Source organism: Tupaia chinensis, unplaced genomic scaffold (genome assembly GCF_000334495.1).
Source record: "Tupaia chinensis unplaced genomic scaffold, TupChi_1.0 Scaffold000231_1, whole genome shotgun sequence".
NCBI classification, from domain to species: domain Eukaryota; kingdom Metazoa; phylum Chordata; class Mammalia; order Scandentia; family Tupaiidae; genus Tupaia; species Tupaia belangeri.
The window spans coordinates 3,196,805-3,218,683 of record NW_006159706.1 but is presented as its reverse complement, the minus strand read 5'-3'; the positions used below and the strand labels follow the sequence as shown (position 1 = coordinate 3,218,683).

At 49.5% G+C, this 21,879-nt stretch overlaps 1 protein-coding gene across 4 annotated transcripts in view; it reads left to right on the top strand.

Annotated features, from left to right (window-relative positions):
• Positions 1 to 21,879, top strand: part of KATNIP (katanin interacting protein) — a 225,682-nt gene that overhangs the window by 160,471 nt on the left and 43,332 nt on the right. For all 4 annotated transcript variants that reach the window (XM_027771785.1, XM_027771786.1, XM_006148283.2 and 1 more), the window contains one exon: positions 5,871 to 6,008. In XM_027771785.1, coding sequence (XP_027627586.1) covers positions 5,871 to 6,008 — 138 coding nt within the window. The remainder of the gene's footprint in view (positions 1 to 5,870; positions 6,009 to 21,879) is intronic.

The window sequence follows — 21,879 nt, the reverse complement described above, 5'->3', positions numbered from 1 at the left end:
TTAGGGAAACCCCCCCCCCCCCAAAAAAAAAAAAAACTGTGGTCCACCCTATGGGAGTCCAGCTCCTTAACCACCTCACCACCCACTGCCCCCGCCCCCCGCAACAGACTTTGAATTGGACATTTATGCAGGAAAATATACAAATGGCTAACAACCACATGAAAAGATGCTCAACATCCTTAACCCTTAGGGAGATGTAAATCAAAACCACAGTTAGATAGCATCTCACACCCAATGTGATGGCTATACTTTAGAAAAAAGATAGAGGGGCCGGCAGGTGGTGTGGTGGTTAAAAGCGCTGGATTCCTACATGGCCTACCACAGTTCGAGTACTAGACTTGGTGGCTTGCTTTCTCACTTTCCCTTTCTTTCTTTCTCTGTCTCTCTCTGGTCAGATTAAAATGATAATAATAATAATAATAGCACATGGAATTAAAGTAAATAACTTAAAAAAAATAAAAAGATGGCAGAAAGTACATGTCAGTGAACATGCAGAGAAACTGGAAACTTCATTCTTTACTGATGGAAATGTAACAATAAAATGGAACAGCCACTGTGGAAAACAGTTTGGGAGTGCCTCAAAAAGTTGAACATAGGGGCCAGCAGGTGGCGTGATGGTTAAGGTGCTGAACTCCCACATGGCCAACTGTGGTTTGAGTCCCAGACCTAGTGGCTTGCCTTCTCACTTTCCCTCTCACTCTCTCTCTCTCTCCCTCTCTCTCTCTCACTCTCTGTCTCTCCCTGGTGAGTGCATGTGCCCTGTAGCAATAGTGCAAAAAAAATTTTTTTAAAGATAAGTAAAATTAAATAATTCTTAAAAAAAAAAAAAGTTGAATGCAAATTTACACTGTGACCTAGCAGTTTCACTCCTAGGTGTATATCCAAGAGAACTCTTAGGTTATCAGGAAAGTCATGACATATTTTTCTATGGAAAAGTGCTTCATGTCTTTCCCAACAACCCATAAAAACATGTTCATAAAAATATTTGTGCATGGAACATGTACACCCTGTATCAAAAATCCCTCCAAGAAAAAATAAATTGTGCATGAGCATTCATAGCAGCATTATTTGTAATAGCCAAAAGTTGAAAACATCCTAAATGTTTATCAACTACTGAATGGATAAAGGAAACATGGTACTGTGTATGTGTACAATGGAATATTATTCGGCCACGAAAAGGAATAAAGTGCTGATACATGCTATAGTATGAATGAACCATGCAGACATCCTAAGTGAAAGAAGCCAGACCTGAAGGCTGCATATAATGTGATTCCATTTACATGAAATGTCCAGAATGGGCAAAATCCATGGAGACACAAAGGATATAGATTAGCGATTGCCAGGAGCTATGGTGGGGGTGTAGGAATGAGGAGTGTCCACTAATGGGCACGGGATTTCTTTTGGGAATAATACAAATATGCTAGAAGAAGATAGTGGTGAAGGTCGCACAACCCTGTGAATACACCGGAACAAAACAAATCAATGATTGTACACCTTTAAAAGGGTGAATTTTCTGGCACGTGAATTACATCTCAGTTTTGTTTGTTTGTTTTAGGTTTTTGCCATAGAGTGCATGTGTGCACTCACTCGACAGAGACAGAGAGAGGGAAAGTGAGAAATCATCCCCTGGAGGGGATGGCCACACTGTAATCCCTTCTGCCCTGTTCTCCTCCTGGGATTTTGGGCATGCATACACACAGGCCTGGCATGATTCTCAAGCCACCAGGTTTGGAACTTGAACACTGTTGGCCATGTGGGAGTCCAGCACCTTGACAACCATGCCACCTGCTGACCCAACATTTCAGATTTGGAAGAGGACAGAGTGATCCCATGTGCCTTTCCTCAGCCCCCTCCTCCCCAATGGTAACATCCTTTGCAACTATAGTACATTGTCAAATTCAGGACCTGGCCATTGGTATAGGGTCTAGACCTTGTGCTCGTGTGTGTGTGCGTGTGTGTGTGTGTGTGTGTAGAGTTCTGTGTGGTGTTATCACATGTGTGGGATTGTGAACAGTTCCGTCACACAGAGGAAACTCCCTCAGACTCCCCATTTATAGCCATACCCCCCAGCACTGATCTGGCCTGTTCTGTGTCCCGACTGCCTGCCATCTCAAGAGTGCTGTATGAATGGAATCATACAGTGTGCAAGCTTTTTGAGATCGGCTTTTTTGGGAACCAGCAGTTGGTGTAATGGCTATGTCGCTGGATTCCCACGTAGTCGACCGCAGTTCACATCTCGGACCTGGTGGCTTAGAACTCACACCGGGCACGTATGCGTGCGTGCCCAAGATCCCGAGAGGAGAATGGAGGAGAAGGGATTGCGGCGTGACCATCCCCCCTGGGGGGTGATTTCTCGCTTTCTGTCTCTATGTCTCTCTCTGTCTGTCTGGCGAGCGCATGCGCCCTATAGCGAAAACCTCTCAAAAAAAAAAAAAAAAAAGAGATCGGCTTTTTTCACTCAGCATAACGCCCTTGACATCCTTCCAATCGTTGTATATGTCAACAGTGTGCTCCTTTTTAATGCACTCATTTATTAGATTGGGATTTGTTCCAAGGGCAGTCCATGATCTCCCTGTAGCTATGCGGATTTGTGTTAGGAATGCCAACATAGAAACGCACCTTTGGTTAAGGAGTTACCTTCCTGACCACCCATTCTAAAATAACGGTTCCGTTCACCATTAATAATTTGCTCTTTTCTTCACAGAACTTATCCCTGCTTGATTTTCTTTTTTGTTTGTGGAGGTTTTACTTGTTTGCGTTCCCTCCCAGCACAGAGTTGGTGGGACCTGGTGGGCCGGGCTCATCTGCACATGCCCTGCCTCTAGCTCATCGTCTGCCCCACCGAGGGGGACTTGGTATTTGTTGGGCAAGTGTGTAGCAGATGCTGTGGTGTCTGCCCACACCCCTCTCCCTACTGCTCCCGCTGGCTGCTCTTCCAACTGCCAGCACTGACATTTCTCTCCTGGAGGATTCTTTTTCTGGCCTTCAGGGCCCACTTTGCCTCCCATGCAGCACGCCCAAATGAAGGGGGGGATTGAAGCCCTCAACCAACACTGTGGGAGTTGGGGTATAAATACCCCAGCTCCCTTGTCCCGTGGGTGGAGGTCCTTTGAGGCCTGTTCCACACTGGCTCCCAGATTCCCTGGTGGGATTAAGCTTCCGTCACCCACAGGAGCAACTAGCTGGCTGACATGGTTTGTGGGTTGCATTCCCTCTTCTAGTCCTCTTGCCCATTGTGTTTCCCTCACTGTCTAAATAAACTACTTATGTTCGGATCCTTGCCTCAGGGTCCACTTCCAGGAGAATCCAGATGGAGACAGAATGAATTAATGAATTAGACATCTAGGCTCAAGTTCTCACTCTGTGGTGTGGGCGTTGAGCAACCTTGGGAAAATCATACCCCTTGTGGAGCTTTGGTCTTCCTTCCATAGCACAGGGCTTACTGCGCTCCTCACCTCTCCGGGCACCAAGAGAACTTAGTGCAGTAACAACAGCGTCAAGGTGCCCTGATTCACGTCCGTTTTGCTTCCCACCTGCTGTGGCTGGGGGGGCCCTGCACCTAGGGTTTTTCCCAGCATGCACTGGGTGGGGAGCCGTAGATGCTCTGGCTGCTGGCCTCGCACCTAGGGTTTTTCCCAGCATGCACTGGGTCAGCCCTCCGTGGCCTCCCACCGGCCTTTTTCTCTCGGAGGTTCTGTCTGTGGAGAGGGAACATCAGAAGGCTCTGTTGCTAATGAGGCCCAGAGTTATCCGCAGGTTAATGTTCTTTGACTTTGAACGCCACAATTCCCACTTAGTCCTCTTGTTAGTCCTCCTGCTGACAGAAACGGGAAGGGAAATCAATTACTTCCCCCCTCACCCACATCCAAGGGTCAGCCTTCAGTTTCTTCCCTTTGTCAAGCAGCTGCAGTGACCCATTTTAGGGCCCAACTTAGGGAAGGAGTGAGATCCGGCCACTGGATTTGGAGATGTGGTTTCGTGACCCCTCGCAGCTGCCCAGAGCACTAAAAGTTCTTGCAGAGCTTGAGAACCTTGCCAGAATAAGTCAGAACCCCTGGAACTCATCTCTCCCCCTTAACAAAGCAACCTCCTCCCTCCTGAAAGGCACCATTGTCTCTGCAACAAGCCCCCTCTGTACTCCCCCGCAGCTGGAGCCTGGGCTTCCCATCTCCTGGGGGTCAACACAACCCCAGAGTCAGCCAGTTCTCCTTCTCTGGCGCTGTCAAGTGGCAGCCATGTTCCTGGTTACGGGGAGGCTGTTGAGATGTTCTTAAATACAGGACGGTGCTCCTTCTGGATATAGGGACAGCTCAGCCAATGCCAGACACGCGGTGGTTGCTTATTGGCTCGTGGGACTTGCTGTGACGGTTCAGCCCCTAAGCAAGGGCCCCAAAGTGACCAGGGCTTCAGTCTCACTGTGGGAGTTGGGACCCTTGGGTCCCGGCAGGGATCAGGCAGAGATATAACTGGACAGTGAGCAGGTGACAGACAGTGGTGGAGACTGTGGGGTGCTGAAGAGTGGCCACCTGGCTTCAGGAGTAATGCTCATGGAGCCAGGAGAAGGTCATGTGGGGGACTCTGAGCTACTGTGTCTTTGAAGTCTGCAGAGAAGCCAGAAATCTGGCTCTTGGGGAAAATTGCCCCATTTTTGTGTTGACAATGAATTTATCCTTTAAAAAAATTTTTTTTTAATGAATCAAGCAAAATACCTCTGTAAGCCAGATCCAGCTGACAGTCTCTTTTCAAAAGTTTGAATGAAAGGATATTAGGTGCTTTTCATTTATCCATTCACTTAGGTGTTTATTCATTCTTGAAAGATTTTTGAGCGTTTACTGTGTGCCAAGGAACGGTGCTCAATGCCTAGGTGCTCACAGCTGGGAGGGGTGTGGCACTTCATTGGGGGACACTGGGGCGACTGTTCTCCCTAGGTATTCCAAGGAGTCAAGGGAGCCTAGAGGAAGGAGTGGCTGTGTCAGGGAAGAAGTGACAGCAGAGGCCACATCACATTTCAGCTGATTTCTCAGGGCGAGAAGGGTGGGAAGAGTATTGCAAGCTGAGGCCCAGCTTGTGCTGAGGCTGAGGTTGAGCCTGTGCGGACAAGTTTGGCAGCAGCAGTTAAGTTTTGTTCTGATGGAGAATAAAAGACAGGGACAGAGATTCAGGAGAGGAGGTGGCTGGAGCTGTGAAAAGTCCCCTAAGGTGGCTGTTTTTGTATCCAAAGCACTCAGGACATGAAATTTTGTTGGTGCAAATGAAAATGACAGCGTGGCTTCCCCGCTCTGTTACCCTCTGGCCTGGGATTGCCGCCTTGGCTGCTGGAATCTGCACACGGAGGCCTTGGGGTTGAACACCCTGAAAGGGAACAGAATAAATCCCAAGGCTTGGTGCCATGGCCCCATCCCAATGAACGCCTGAGCCAGCTTCTTTCTTTTCTATTTTTAAATTTTAAAAATTCAACAGAGTTTTACAAAAGAAAATCAAAGGCTCTGTTTGACAGGTTAATCAAACAGCGCGGGTGGTGGCTCCTTTCCATCCTTCCCTCTAGTCTCTTCCCACCCCACCCCCCACCCCAGAGTGCTCCTCCAAGCTGATTAAGTTGATTAAAATAAAGCCCGCTGCAATTTCAGCTGGTCTGGTTGGCAGATCAGAGGGGCAGCCAGGGGGCAGCTTTATGCAGGGCAGGGTCAGTAACCTGCTATGAGTGTAGTCCAGGTGGGATGAGGTCTAAGACCCCACCCAGGATTATGTAGCGAAGGTGGCCTGGCTTCCTGCCCCCAGACGTCTCCTGGTTCCCATTAGCCATCGTGGCAGCTCTTTACCTTGGCGGCAGAAATGCGCCTAACAACCCCCTGCTCTTGCTGCCTTTTCAGACCAAGAAAGACCCCTCCTTGTGGACCTGCCCCTTCCACCCGCCACTCCAGCTCTTCTTTGTCATCCGCAACACGAGACGGCTGCTCGACTTCGGTCTGGCCAAGATCAGGATCTGGAATTACTGGACGACTGACGGCGTAAGTAACCGGCTCTGGTTCCTCGCTGGGGACTTGGTTGATGGCAGCACGTAGCAGTTTGCCAATCGCCTGATTCCGGCCTTTGCAAGCTGGGTACGAAGAGGCCCTGGTGTCCTTCCTCATGAGTGTTTTCACACTGCATTCGCCAGAGCCACCAGGAACAGAGCTTCTGACTCCTAAGGTTTGGGGTGATGTCAGGCTGCCCTTTGGGGGACATGGGGAAATATGAACTGAGACTCCATTTATAGATAAGGAAACAGACTCAGAGAGATTATATAACTCCACCCCACTCCCACCCCCATCACACAGCCAGTGAGCCACAGAATGGAATTTGAGCACAGGCTTTAGGACCCTAGGTGCCTTTTCTTTCCTGTGATTTCTCAGTATCAATCTGCAGTGACCCGCTTGGGGAGCGTGCTGAAATGAGAGTTCTAATTCAGCAGGTCTGGGGCACCGTCTTGGATGCAGTGTGTCTAACCAGGCGTGCCAGTCTTCCTGGCGTGTGGCCCCCACTCTGATAGCCAGGCTCTTCACCTCTGGCTGTCATCCCTCTGGTTTCCAGATCTCTGCACTCCGTTCCAACCTCACACTGTCTACCCTCCCGCTACTGCCTGCATCCGGGCCCCCGTCCTTCCGTCTCTTGCACTGTTTCGTGTATTCATTTGCATGTGTTCCGTCATTCAATGTGTATGAGAACGTATACTCTCGACATCAGGCTTCGTGATGAATTCTGAGGATACTGATGTGAAAGACACAGCCCGTCCCCTGGAGGAACTCTTGGTCTAAAAGCTGTCAGACAAGTAAATGTAGAAGCATAATATATCATGATGGGGGCCTTGATGAAGGTGAACCCAGAGAACCAAGGGTTTCAGATTCTGACACCCCAGGGATCCAGCAGAGAACTAAACAAGTGAGGAAGGGCAAGAACTCATTCTGCCTGTCCTGATTCCCCTCTAATGACTGACAATCAGGATGAGAATTGTCTTACTTTCCTTTCACGTCTTCTGTAAGGAAAGCAATAGTACCAGTGAGAGGATAAATAGGAACTGATTCTCAGTCTCAGTATTTCTAGAGAGGCACTAGGGAGTGGTGAGGACTGTGGCAGACTTGCAAGCCCAGGCTCCAGGTAAAAGGAAGGCCACTTTGCAGCTTAAATAATGGTTGGTCTGTAGGACTGAGTCAGTACTGTTGAATCTTGTAAACATTCCTGGTGAGCTGGAAATCTGAGTTTTGCTATGAGCCTGCCTGGTTCGTAAATGTCACGAGTTAATCTAACTTCTTTTTAAACCACCATATAGTTCAATGAAACTCATCTTTGAGCTGGAACTTGCCACACTCCTGATTGCATGGAGTGTGGATGAGGGAGCTTCCTCAGGCCCGGAAGGATCAGGGAAGGTTCTTGAAGGAACACACAGCTGAGCTGTGGTGCAGAGAGACAGCGGCAGAGAGCTGAGGCAGAAAAGGAGAGAGTCCATCCAGCTGGAGAGACCAGCGTGTGCGAAGCCAAGGAGGTGAGGAGGAATATGCCTCCTGCTTGTCCACCCAGCCCCTGGGCCAGCCCTCCAGTCTGTGTGCAACAGCCTCAGCTCTGCCCGGGGTTCTCTGCGGCTTCCAATGCACAGAAACTCCCTTGACCTAGGAGGTCAAGGGCAAACCCTGAATGTGACATCAGAGCCTCTTAATCCCCAGATGCCTGCTCTGTCTTTTCTCTTGTCATTTCTGTCCCTTGCTCACACCACCCTCCCGGACACCAGCTGGGCTGGTTCCCTCCCCACTCAAGGTAATTACTAGCCTAATCCCTGGCCCCTCCCATCGCACACAACTCAAACTGCCTGTCTGCCTCATATTCCTGGAACATGCAGGCAGCACTTTGTCCAGGGAGCTGACCCTGCCCCCTTTCTGGACCTCATGAATATGTATGCTCTGTCATGCCCTGTACCAAAATTCACACCTGCCCCACCCTACCTGCCCTGGACACCTTGAGTCTTCTCTACTACTGCTCTGTTCAAAGGAGAAACGAGTGGTTGGTGAATGAATGAGCCTGTGCTCCCCGTAACCCATAAGCAGTTGCATTAACCTTTCCATATCCAGTAAACGTGCCTTGAGCGCCCGCGGTCTGCGAGGCACCGGGAGCTGCAGGCAGCGTGGCAGACATGGTCCTGCTGGCTCTGGTCACACACTGTGCTGCACAGAGAAACAGCAGAAAGCTTTCTCTGATTTCTGGTTTTTGAGTTTATTTACTTATTCCTAACTTGAGCAAATGAGAGAAAGAGAGAGGAGACAATACTCTCCACAGGGTCCTGACACTGTGATTCACCCAACCTACCCTGGACAGGGCACACACATGCCCACCCACTCAGGAAGGTCTCTGGATGCAAATCAAGAACCTTCCCATGTGCGTAAGCCTCAGAGCATCAAGTTTTACCACTGCACCACTGTCTGCCCCCCCCTTTTTAGTTTAGTGTTTTTATCTTTTTAAACAAATGCCTAAAATTTAAAATTGTTGAGAAGTCCTAAGTGCCAAAAAACGTGGGGAAGTTTCTGTGGGTAAAGGTGCCAGCCTCCTCTTGCCCCCTTGCTCCCTTGCTACCTGTGGCCCCTTGGCTGCTCCAGGCCGCCCTCACAGGGAGCCCCAGCCCTGCACAGCCACAGTGCACTCTGAGCATCATTCCAGGTCCCACTCGGCACTTCCTGGCACTGGTCATCTTACCGTCTGGAATGCGTAACGGAACAGTGTCAGCTGCCCGAGTCTGCACCCTATAGCTTGGCCCTGGCACTAAATATATATCTCAGGCCTAGGAAAGCAGATTTTATGTGCTGGATTACAAAGAACATAAGCTTCATCCTTTCGGCCAAGGCCTGCCTTCCCTCTCTAACCTACACTCAGCCTTTCTTGTGTGTACAGAATTTTTAAAAAGGAGCAGGATTTTAAGAACCCCTCAGGAGCGTCAAGGTGTTGATGCTGGTGCTTGGGGAGCTGGTGGCTGTGGGGATTAGACAGCGAGATCTTTCTACGGACAGGCTGGAGTCAGGGAGTCAGGACTGCAGTCCCTGCCAGGCCACCGCTTATGTAACGCACACCCATCTGTTGCCAGAATTTTACCGGGGGCAGAAGAGCGCAAACCAATGCAGCTGCAGGTTGGTTTGATTTAATATTCTCCAGAGGATGCTATTACTGTGTGTTTTAGAGGAGATAAAATGTGAGTTTATAGGAAATATAGCTCGGCCTGGTAGACACGGCTTGTTAATACAGTGTTTTGTGTATGGGAATCCAAGGAGGAAAGTTAAATGTGAGGAGCTAATCCAGCCAAGGCTTATTTAGAATGTAAGAAAAGAAGGGACAGAAAAAGGGGAGTCTTTTTTTTTTTTTATTGGAAAATATGCTGCCTGTTAAATCTGCAGGCCAGCATTTATGGGCTCCTTTCCCCCTCATTAGGTGACACAATGAGTGTGAGCTAGCCCAGGGGATAGGGATTGAGAGGGAAAGTAAGGATGTGGAGGCCACACGCGGTCCACAGCAGAGCACAGAAGGCAGCACTCAGACGTGTCTGCTGTGGCAACTGCTATTCCCCAGTGCTGCAGATCTCAGACACACGTGAGGCAGCCAGTCGGCACTCAGTAAATACAGTACTCGGTGCCCAAATACCTGAACACGTGAACCACCACCACCTCCCACAGCCCTGCGAGTGGGTGGTGGAGTTCCTCCTCTTGTTGATGAAGAAGCCAGGCCTCGAGCTAAGAGATCCCACATGGCCAATAGACCATGTCTCCTTTGCCAACTCTGATTGGAAATGGCTGCCCAGAGTGCTGTCTATAGAAGGATCTGGAATCTTCCTTCTGGTTTATTGAGGAAAAAGTGCTGTGATTAATTAGTGATGTCTGTTCTGGACTCAGGAGAGAATGTGATAACATGTTCGTCATGTCTTTTTGATGTTTCCACAGATTAAATGACTCGCCCAGCTAGTGGAATGAAAGGGGCAGAGCTGGGAGGGGAATGTGACTAATCGCCTCTCTTCTATAGTAGAATAATAAAACACAGGCTTCCAGAAGGTCCTTATGGTCCATCTGTTTTCCTTTATAGCAAGCATATGACTTATCTACCACAGGGTGTCACCTCTCAGTAAAAACAGGCACCCTATCACCATCTTCGCTGTCGCCATCTTCATTCACAGCCCTGGCACACACATGCCACCCCCCAGCCTGGTCTCAGCAGTGAGCACCCGGACAGGATGGAATGATGCCCATTAAGTGGTTTTTGAATGAATGGATGAATGTTGCACTTCCCTAGGGTTTATTTCAGTGACACATCAAGTGGTCTAGGCCAGTCTGCCCTCTAGAACTTTCTGCAACCATAGAAATATGCCATATCCACCTGCCCAGAACAGTAGACACAGGCTGAGTGTAGGTTAGAGAGGAAAGGCAGGCCTTGGCCAAAGTGGAGAACTTGAAATGTGACTAGTGGAATTGAGAAATTACGTTTTAAATTGTACTTAATTTTTAATTTTATTATTTTAGTTTTTATTTATCTTTTCTTTTTGTTTTTAGATTTCTTTGCCATAGGGCACATGTGTCCACTGGAGAGAGACACAGAGAGAGAGAGAGAGAGAGGGAAGTGAGAAATCACCCCCCAGGGGAGACAGCCACACTGCAATCCCTTCTCCTTTATTCTCCTCTTGAGATTTTTGGACACACATGCACGTGCAATGTGTTTTCCAAGCCGCTGGGTCTAGGACTCAAACCACACATTTAGCCATGTGGAATCCAGCACCTTATCCACCATGCCACCTGCTAGCTCCAAATTTTATCTAATTTTAATTAAAATAGCCATGTGCAGCTGGTGACTTCTGTATTGGATTGCATGAGTCTTGGTGCTCAGAGTACTTGGTGAAGAAATAGACAAGACCCTTCCACACAGCCCTGTCCCTTCTGGTGGAGAAGGGCCAATAAACAAGGACATACTTGAGCAGCATCACTTGAGGTAGTGCTGAGTGTTCTGGAGACAATACAGTGGTTCAGTGAATGCGGCATGGAAGGACGAGAGGCATAGGGCTACTTTGGGCAGAGTCGTCAGAGGCCTCCCCGGGAGCTGGCTGAGAAGGAGCGACCATGGGGCATGGCATGTGGGAAGAGCATGACCGGGGGGCGGGGGGTACATAGCAAGTATAATGGCTCTGTGGTGGGAGCATACTCAGCCAGTTCCAGGACAGTGGTGTACTTGGATGGTTGGAGCATGGTGAACAAAGGAGTTTAAGGGGCAGTCCCAAAGGAGGTGGGGACCAGGTCATGTGGGCCTGGCATATTCTGACCTTATTTGGAAAGTAGCTCAATGAGGGATGGTCAAGGCAAGGTGTCAGAGCTTGCCACCTAGGAGCACTCCAGGTGGCCCTGGTCAAGTTACTCGTTTTCATCTGATGGATGAGTCAGTATTATTCAGTGAATGCGTGTAACATGCTCTGAACAATTCCCGGCCTTTGTGTGCTCAATGCGAGTATTAGCTATTAGTGTCATCGCTGGAGGGTTTTCAGTGGGGTGGCATGATCTGACTGAGGAATTTGTTTTAAGTTTATTTATTTTTTTCCATAAGAGACAGAGCTAGAGTGAGTCAGCACCCCCAACAGTGTCCCCACACTGCAGTGCACCCCCAGCCTCAGTCAGCCCCAGATCATGGGCACAAGCGTATGGCCAACATGCACCAGGAGGTTCTGGGATGTGAACCCTGGGCAGTGCAGCTGGACCTATGGGCACTGCTATGCCACTACCTAGCCCCTGATTAAGAAATTTAAAAGACCAATGTGGCTGCTGTCTGGGGACTGGAGCAGAGAGGAGGGGGCACTGAGAGAGAAGGCTTGAGGCGTAGTCTACCTCAGGTTGCTGGTGTGGGTGAGGGGCATTGTTCGCAGACTACCATGGGGAGACTGTTCGTCCCATGATGGTATTTGCATTTTAAGCAATGCCCTTTTCTGGGAGGAAATTTTCAAACGAATGCAAAAGTGAGAGATTAGTTTCATAACGCCCCTTGTATCCATCACCAGCTTCAATAATTATCACCATTCTGCCATTCTTGTTTCATCTTTCCCCCAACAGTTGAAAGTAACATTTGTAGCTATCATACCATCTCACTCACAAATGCTTCAGTATGCATCTCAAACAAATAAGGAGTGAGTTTGTTTATTTTTATATAACCCGATGCCCCTATCATGCCTGACGATAATTAATTACTATGCTCAAACACCCACTCCATATTTAAATACCCCTAATTGTCTCAATTTTTTTTTTTTTAATACTTGGATGGCTTGAATCAGGATGCAAATCAAGATCAAACATGGCAATGACTTTGAAATCAAAGGTCTAACTTAACTTTGGTCACCTGAGTCACTGTGGCCTGACTAGCTGTCCCATCTGGCAGCATCTGGGCACCCTTGGACCTGCAAAGCATGACAGCAGCTTAGAATGGCTGGTGCAAAGAGGGCTGGCCCCGTTGTATGGGAGACTTCCTGAGGTGTTGACTTTAGACTTGGCCTAGGCCAACATTACTTATCAGAGGGAGCATCCGGACTCAGACAGATATAGGCATGGTCGCCATGGGAGTCCCAGCAAGCTCAGGGGTGAGCAGGGGTCCAAAAGGTTGAGACCAAAGCCAGACTCTATTCCCACCAGAATGAGTTGGTTCAGCCCAGTGGCACGGCATTAATGCACATCCCAGGGAACGCTGGATCCTTGTGGAAGAGCATGGATTTGTTCCCTAGTCAACCAGTCTCACCCAGGTGCACACGTCCATTATCCTGATTGGTTGGGGAGCTGGTGGTGGGGATTACAGTGTGAGACCTTGTCGAGGGTCCTTGCCTTTCTGGTGGCATAGTGATAACAAAATGTTCTGCAAGGCTGACCCACATGGAAGTTCCAGTTCATGTTCAGAGTCCTCCCTGAGCACACCAGGTGTGCACAGGACTATGATCTGGGGCTAACTGGGGCTGGGGGTGGAGCATGGCATAAAGGCCCTGTCCAGTGTCTGTTTCTCTGTCCCTATCTGTCTCTTTCTCACTCACAGAAGAAAGAAAGAAATTTTTAAAATAAAAATGAAAAGAACGAGAGTAGGTGCAGGATAGAAGCTGAGGCCTGCACCCTGTGCTGTGCAGACCAGGGAGAGATGTCTGAGCAGGGCATGGCTGCTCACTCATGTTCAGGTGCTGGCCGAGGGCAGCGAGATAAATCCCAGACCTTCTGAAAGGTGGAGACTCCCACCTGCCTCCTGCCAGCCTTCACCAGGACTAGTTCAGTGGCTGTGTTTATTGACAAAGTTCTCAGAAATCAGTTAGCGTGTCCACCAGGATTCTCGTGGTACCAAAGGACAGAAAATCCAGTCAGCACTGGGTAAGCACGAAAGAGAGCTCTTCGGCTCATCTAACTGAAGAGTATGGGGTGACTGTCGTCAGGTACAGCAGAAAACGGGAGTTCACATGATCTTATCAGGATCTGCCTCCCTCCATCACTGATCTCTAGTCTCTGTGTGACATCATCCTTGGGTTCCAAGTGGTGGCCTCTGAAGGCGTCAGACTCACTGCAGAAACAGACTGTCCTCATGCAAGCCCAGATGTAGCACCCATTGGTCAAACTGCCTTGCTACCTGGGCTGTGGATACCTCAGCCAGATGAAGCGAGACTGGGGGATAGCCCATCACAAAGAGTGGTTTGCATGGGTCTTCCTCCTAAGGGACATATGAAAGGCCATTGACGCCTCCTCCCTAGTGAAATTAGAACTCCCTGTGGCTTACATTTAGGTGCCCCAGGAAAAGAGCAGGTCCGGTCTCCAGAACCGGGCATCAGGATAGACAGGAGTAGGCCATTCTCTGTCCTTGGAGGGCAGGGTCCATGTGGATGAGTCCAGGTGTGCATGTGTGGACCCTGGCTAGGTGGTAGGTGCAAAGAGCCAGATTGCAAGCCCAACTCCGAGAGCTCGGAGGAAGACCCTCTACTCACCTGGAATTGGGGAGGAGGGAGAGACAGGGAGGGCAGGGGTTTCCTGAAGGAGTTGGCTCTGAATCAGGTCTGGAAGCACACGTGGTGGCCCTCTGGGCAGCTGCAGCTCACCTCCTGAAGCCCCCATGTCCCAATGGACCTATGGCGGAGATAGAAGTGCCAAGTCTAAGAAGCAAACCCTAAGCCCTCACAATCAGCCAGAGCCCCTAGATCCCTCCTGTTCTGGAACCAGCACTTCTGGGCAGAGACCAGGCCAGGCAGCAGTTCAAGTTGTCTCTGAGTGGTGGGGCCAGTGTGTGCTCCCAGATAATGGCAGAACTGCCAAGCGTGGGACACCTTCAGTGTGGCCCCCAGGGCTAGACGTGAAGACCAGGTGGTGCACATCTATCTGGTCCGACTCCAGTTGCGTATCCATGCCAAGGCACCGTTTGCTTCAGTGAGCCCGCCTGGCATTGCGTTTGGGCCTCGCCAGTGCCCTCCCAGATTGTTTCTGCTGGATGTGTTGGCTGCCTGGAGGCAGGTGTTCTGCTCTGGGGAACGTGACTTGGAATGCTAAAGCCCCCAGCTCTGCTTTGGTTATTGTCGCAAGGGAACCGCGCCGCCATTAATCTTTGCTGAGCAGTTTGTGTGCTCATTGGAGGAAACATGTCATTCTACACGGGGGCCAGGGAGGAAAGTGGCCTTACTGAGTTAATTAAATTACTTAGATTGAAATAATATTAATATTGTTGTATTAAAAATGCATAACAGTCTCCACATGGTTGGTTCTCATCAGCTGTAAAGGAGGAGGATAAAGGCAAGATGTGGGCCAGAAAAGGTGTGGCCATTAACCACGTGCCAGCCAGAGTTTCAAGGTGTCCTTTTGAAAACCAGTGCATATAAAAGGGGCAAAGACCACTCTAGTGGTCTCTAGAAGAAAGTATCTGCACCAAGGAAATAAAAGGGACACACACAAACACACATGCACGAATGGTTCTGACAGTTAAGGTGGGCAGCAGGGTGGACTTTCACCCTGAACTTCCTAGAAGCTGGGTCCAAGGAGGAAAGAGCCCAGGTGTAAAGTCCTGGTTACTGGGAAGGAAAAGCAGGCTGGTTCTTAGGAGTGAGAGGATTTCTCCCTGGATCCATTTCCTGAAGACATCCCTTGAGGCCAGCACTTGGTACGTTGGTTAAGGTCCTGGGCTCCCACATTCCCGACTGTGGTTTAAGTCCTGGGCTTGGTGGCTTGAAAAATCACACTGGGTGTGTGTGCATGCATGCTCAAAATCCTGAGAGGAGAATGGAGGAGAAAGGATTGTGGCATGGCAGGCCCCCTTGGGGGTGATTTCTCACTTTTCTGTCTCTGTCTCACTTTCTCTCTGGCAAGTACATCTGCCCTATGGAAAAATAAATAAAATTAAAATCTTAAAAATAATAATAAGGGGTCAGCAGGTGGCGTGATGGTTAAGACGGCTGGACTCCCACATGGCTGACCATGGTTTGAGTCCCAGACTTGGCAGCTTGCTTTCTCACTTTCCTTCTTTCTATCTCTCTCTGGCCAATTTCAGAAAATAAAAATAAAATAAAATAGTGACAATGAATAAAATTAAATTAAATAATTCTTTAAAAAAATAATAACAAAAAGAGAAGCATCTCTTATACAGGGCTTTATTGAAGGCTGCCGAGGGGATCTGGGCCTGTAGCACCCGCCACCCTCTTTTCTCCATGGTGCACATGTGGGTCTCATATAGCTTCCAAGCATAACCCTAGAGGCATGTTGGTGGGAACGTCAGTACATATGCAAGTACGTAGAGAAAAGTCTGGAAGTATGTGAGCACGTATACACACACACTCACCACCCCGTGGAGGATGAGGCTAGGATGGGGCCAGGAGACCATTGGTCCGTAGGGACTTTAAAAATTATTAATAAACTGGGGGGTGGGGGGGTCTCAGAATTCCACCCAGTGCAGGTGATTCTGCCAGTAGCCTGGCTAGCAAGTCCAAGACTAAGGCCTCTGACAGTCTCACTCAACCAGAAGGGAGGAGGCAATTAAGACCTTGGGCAGGCCAGCCACAGAGGCCACCACACACCTGCTCTGTGACGCTATGGAAGCCACCAGCCTCAATCTCTTCATCCCTAAGACAGGGTCTTAATGCCTGCCTTGCTGGCGCAAGAACAGCTACTACTACAGTCTTTTATTTTTTAAACCTGGACTGTTCAGAGAAAGTGCCTAATAATTGTCCCCTACCAGGGATTCCACTCTGGAATTCTGAGGGTCTGGTGATCTTCAGGCCAAATCCAGCCCCAGAGATGGCTCGTTAGCTGTGAATGTTTCAGATCCAATGCCATCAGACAGAGTGTGAGCATGTCCCCCCCACCACACACACACACAGTGTACCCCGCACTGCGGTGGTCTCCACCTGGACCGTCTCACCTCTCTTTTCTGCCTGACCTGTGCAGGCACTGGGGTTTGCACCCAGCCCCAGCCCACTGGCCTCCAAGGTCCCCTCTCAGTCAGACTCCTTGGTGAGAGCTGGGCAGCAGACGGCTAGAGGTCAGACTGTTACTGGAAGGCAGATGAACCCGGCTTGGGAGGCAGCCATGCCGTTAGGGAAGCCAGGATGCCAACTTCAGAACCATGCAAAACTGGGGTGCTGCCCGGGTACCCCACCACCCCCTTAAATGAGAGTGTTTCTGTCTCGTCAGATGTTTCCATGGCGGTAATTTTGCGGAACCAGTCACTGAGAGCTGCCCGTGCTGTCCTTCTCCAGTAGCGAGTTCCTGATTAATTCACAGCACGCGCTTGCTCCGAGCCGCCGCTAAACAGAGAACACATCCATATAAACATGTAAAAGAGTGCTTTGAGGATCGACTTTTCTGACAGTCGGCAAATAGTAGCCTGCCACCCTGCAATAGGATGATTGAAGCCGGGTTCCTGCGGTGTAACGCAGGCTTGATGGCCCTCATTCTCAATTGCTGCAGAAACCTCTGTAACTCAGCGAGCTAGAAATTTAGTTAGCACTTACTCACCTCGCTTTCAGGAAAGCTGAGGGGGAAATAAGTATAGGTGCACATCTCCGGGGTCTCAGATCCCAGATCCCAGGAGCAGGTCAGGAGCCAAAGCAAGATGGAAAATGATCTGGAGGGAAAAGCAACAGGCTCCCGTTTTTCTGATCAGGTTTGTTCTTAGAACACTGGTAGAGGGCAGTGCTGGCCCGGGAATTGATTCATCTGTTAATTCCAGCGTCATGGTTGAGTGCCTACTACGTGCCAGGCTCCAGGGCAGGTTTGGCCGGGCTGCAGCTGTCTTGGAGCTTAGCTGTGAGTGTGAGAGCTAACATGTGAGTTAAAAACCTGATCAACATGACCATTTCAGAGACAGCAAAGAAAGAAAAGATGCAGTGGGGCCCGGGCCGGGGCCAGGTGGGCCGGGGCTGCACTGGATCCTGTGGTCAGGGAAGGTTTCTGAAGGCAAGAACGAGCGAAGCTGCAGGATCTGGGGCAAAACACCTCAGGCAAGTGTCCAGGTCCTAAGGTGGAAATGAGCTTGTGGCATGACTCCTCTGTGTAAGTGTTCTAGAAAGGGCAGCAGTTAGACCAGCGTATCAGGAGTGGAGGGAGGTGGGGAGGGGACGCATGCCAGGAGCCGGGTCAGAGAGAACTCGGGCCCCTGTAGGGAGTCAGGACGTGTTGTCGGTGCAGGAGGAATTCATTGGGCAGTTTTAAACAGGACACTGCCAAGAGCTGACTTAAGTTGTTGAGTTGCTGCATAGAAAGGAAGTGTGTGTGTAGGGGGTTGTATGTGTGGGGGGTGACAGTACAGAGTGGAAGCAGTTAGGAGCCTACGACTGTGTCTCCAGAGATGGTGACAGCCATGCATTCAAGGGGGAGAGGTCAGCATTCAGGCTGTATTTTGAAAATAGAGGCAGGAGACCTGCTGAGCCAGTGGGTACACTGAGTAAGAGCGAGAAGAACCAAGGAGGGCTAGGTTTTGGCAACTGGTTGAATGTAGAACCATTTTTTCTTTTTCTTAAAGGTTATTTATTTGATTTATGGTAGAGAGCATGTGTGCACTGGTGGGGGCGAGGGGAGTGTCCTTGACAGGGTCTCATCACACTGCAATCCTCTTCCCTAGCCCTCTAGCTTATCAGGGTCCTGAGTATACGTGCTTGCCTAGCGAGTTTCAAGTTGATGGGTCCTGGGATCCGAACCACGATTGGCCATGTGGCCTCTAGCACCACAGTTTAGTAGCTACCGACTGCTCCATCGAAGCTGAGTTGAAGCCATTTTAAGATGGGAGGTGAGGTTTGAGAGAAGTGAGTTGGTTCTGTTTGGGGCCAGTTAAGGTTGAGATACTTGTTAGATATTCCAGAAGAGAGGCAAAGCAACCACATGGAGCTTGATGGGACTTGAAGAGAGTCAGGGTTGGAGATGAAAATAGCTGGAAGTGATCAGCACAAGGACAAGACCACCTAGTGGGCAAGGGCAGAAAAACCAGGAGGCCCCAAATTAAACCCTGGGGCAGCCCCAGTGGGAAGCCAGGCCTAGCTGAGGAGCAGACCTGGCAGAGGAGCCCGGGGAGGGGCAGGCAGCCAGTCAGGCAGGGGGAAAACCAGGTGAGTGCAGAGTTAAAGAAGCCTGGGGAGGAAATGCCCAGGAGCAGGAGGCCCCACCTGTACAAGTACTGTACTGCCCAGCCACTATTCTGCTCAAAAACCGGACCAAGAACTTCCTGTTGGATTGGACAGTCCACCAGACCTTGTCATTTATTGTCCAGACCAGGACACTTCCGAGAGTGAAAGGAGGCCTCCATTGGTGATTAGGAAAACAGGTGTAAATCAGAATCCCACACTTACAGGGATGCTTAGCACCCTGGTTATTGCCCTTGGCCAAGTGGGTTCCATGTGGACATGGAAGCAGAAACCCAACAGGAGACGGGCAGTGGGAAGGGGGAGGGGAGGAGGAGCAGCAGTGACAGTGACTGTCACAGGCCTTTGCTGGACTGGCGATGGGCAAATCGTGGGGCGTCCTTGCAGTGGAATATTGCTCATCAAAAAAAGGAAAAGAATACTGATTCACTCAGCACAAGGAATCTCAGTGTAGGTATGCTGGGTGAAAGAAACCAGGCAAAAATGAAGACATATGGCAGGACCCTAGCACAAATACAGATAGGCTCTGGTGATGGGGAAGCTGCTGGGAGGTTGCCCGGGGCTGGGGGAAGAGCTGGAGAGGGAGGGGTCGCCAAGAGGTCTGAGGGAACTCTAGGGGGCGATGTACCTGTCATTATCTTCAGCATGGAGATGACATCACCAGCGTACACACGTGTTAGAGTGCAGTAAGCTGTCTATTCCAAATGTGTACGGTGTAGTGTATGAGGTACGTATTCTATTCCTGTGTAGCGCTGTAACAGAAAGAGTTTTGCTATGAAGAGGACGAGACACTTAGGCCAGAGCCAGAGAAGGTCTGACTTGATTTTAGCATGACGGGAGAAGGGTTGAATACAGCCACCCCCCTGTCCCGTGCTTTCACTTGCCATGATCAGTTACCTGTGGTCACCCACAGTCAAACAACGTTCAATGGAAAATTCCAGAAATAGACAACTCATAAGTTTTAAGTGGCACACTGTTCTGAGTAGACTGATGACACCTCTCTGTGTCCCACCAAAACATGATCACCTCTTCGTCTACAGCATCGTCACTGTGTGCTCGGCCCACCCGTTAGTTGCTCAGTAGCCGTCTGGGCCATCCCATCCCAACGCGTGTGTGCGAGTTACGCTGGTTTACTTCATAATGCCCCCCAAGCACCGAAGTGCCGATGCCAGCATATTGTTACAATCGTTGTATCTTATTGTAGTTGTTGTTAATCTCTTACTGTGCCTACCTTATCATAGACATGTATGTGCAGAATAAACCATGATATAGGGGGCTAGCAGGTGGCATGGTGGTGTAAGGGCACTGGACTCTCCTGTGGCTGACCATGGTTTGAGTCCTGGACCTGACGGCTTGCTTTCTCACTTTCTCTCTCTCCCACCCTGGTTAAATTTAAATAAATAAATAAATAAAGTTAAATTTTAAAAATTCTTTACCAAAAATAAAACATGATATATAAAGGGCTTGGTATTAACCATAGTTTCCAGCCTTCACCTGGGGTGTTGGAACGTATCCCCACAGGTTGAGGAACCGGTGTACTTGTGTGCTGTAGGGGTACCTTTGCTGGGAAGGAAGGAGACAGGAAGGCCAGATAGGGACCTTTCTGTGACGGTTACCGTGTATCTTGCTTCTCACTTTCTCTCTCTCCCACCCTGGTTAAATTTAAATAAATAAATAAATAAAGTTAAATTTTAAAAATTCTTTACCAAAAATAAAACATGATATATAAAGGGCTTGGTATTAACCATAGTTTCCAGCCTTCACCTGGGGTGTTGGAACGTATTCCCACAGGTTGAGGAACCGGCGTACTTGTGTGCTGTAGGGGTACCTTTGCTGGGAAGGAAGGAGACAGGAAGGCCAGATAGGGACCTTTCTGTGACGGTTACCGTGTATCTTGCGGAAGGGTTTGGAATTCACCCCATCCACCTGAGTTCTCCTCCTCCTCGTGCAGAGGAATGGTCTGGAGCACGCGTTGTGAGTGCGGATTCCCCAGAGTTCCGTGCTGCACGCCCCTCTGCTCACACACAGCCGCCTCACGTGAGGACAGCTGCCTGCTGGGCCCTCTGCCAGAGGAGTGCACTCATTTTGCATACATGTTGGGGTGTCCATACCCCCGAGGCAGCCTTTAGCAGTAGATGAATGCCCCCAACCTCCCAGTCTCTGGAGGAACATTTTGAAAAGTGTATTGATTCGTTTCTTTCATGAACAAGAGAGAAAGGGTAAAGGGCGTGCTCTCCAGCAGGGTGTTCACTCTGCAATCCACCGCAGGCCTTAGCCGGCCCCAGGTCACTGGCACGCATACACCTAGAGTGCTCAGGAAGGTCCCTGGAGTGGAACCTGGGACCTTCAAATGGACTTCTTCTTAGAAGTGTATCTATTTATTGAGTTGTCTGGAAAATCATGCACTAAAAAAACACCAAAAAATATGTCATGACTTCCCTGACTAATATTTTTTCCATGAGCAAAGCAGACAGACAGACAGCGACAGCACCCCTAGCAGGCTCTTGATGCCTGATCCACCTCTGGCCTTCAGCCATCCCCAGTCGTGGGCAAGTGTGTGCCCCACTTACTTGCAGTGACCTTCCTAGATGGGACGCCTCATGGAGGGACATTTCTCAGGTGCATATTTGAGTTCCTCTGAGAGCCCCAACAGGAAGGAGCCTTAGGTGCTCACGGGAGTTTTCTCTTTGTCTGTCTTATCCTCCCCACCCCCTCTTGGACTCCCCTGTCAAATGCACCCCTCACATCCAAGTCCTTGCCTCAGGCTCCTTTTAGGGCACCTAAAATATGACACCCAGAGCCCAGGAATCTGCCAAGCTTTTCTGACGCTGATGGCCCAGAAGGGGGACCTTAATGCAGCTACAGGCAGTGGAAAAAACACGAAGGATTTCATAAAAGGGAGTGACGGGGCAGATTCGCTCCAGTAGAAAATTAACTGGTGGCAATGTGAAGTTGAGGTTGAAGTAGCAAGAGGCAGGAAGCAGGGAGACCAATTAGCAGGCTATTACACATGTCCCGACAGGAGGTAATGACGAGGAAGGCAGCGATTGAGGCTGTCTCTTTGTGAAAGTCCTTTGATTTATAGAGTATGTAACAGTTCGCACAGAAATGAGATGGAGCCTTATTTCACATCCCCAGGGCTATAGTTTTATAAAGCTCACATGGCTAGCATCTCATATATATATATATATATATATATTTCTTGGATTTCTGACCCTCTGCCCTTTCTCACCCTCTTCTCACACTATCTCTGGTGTCTCCACTTT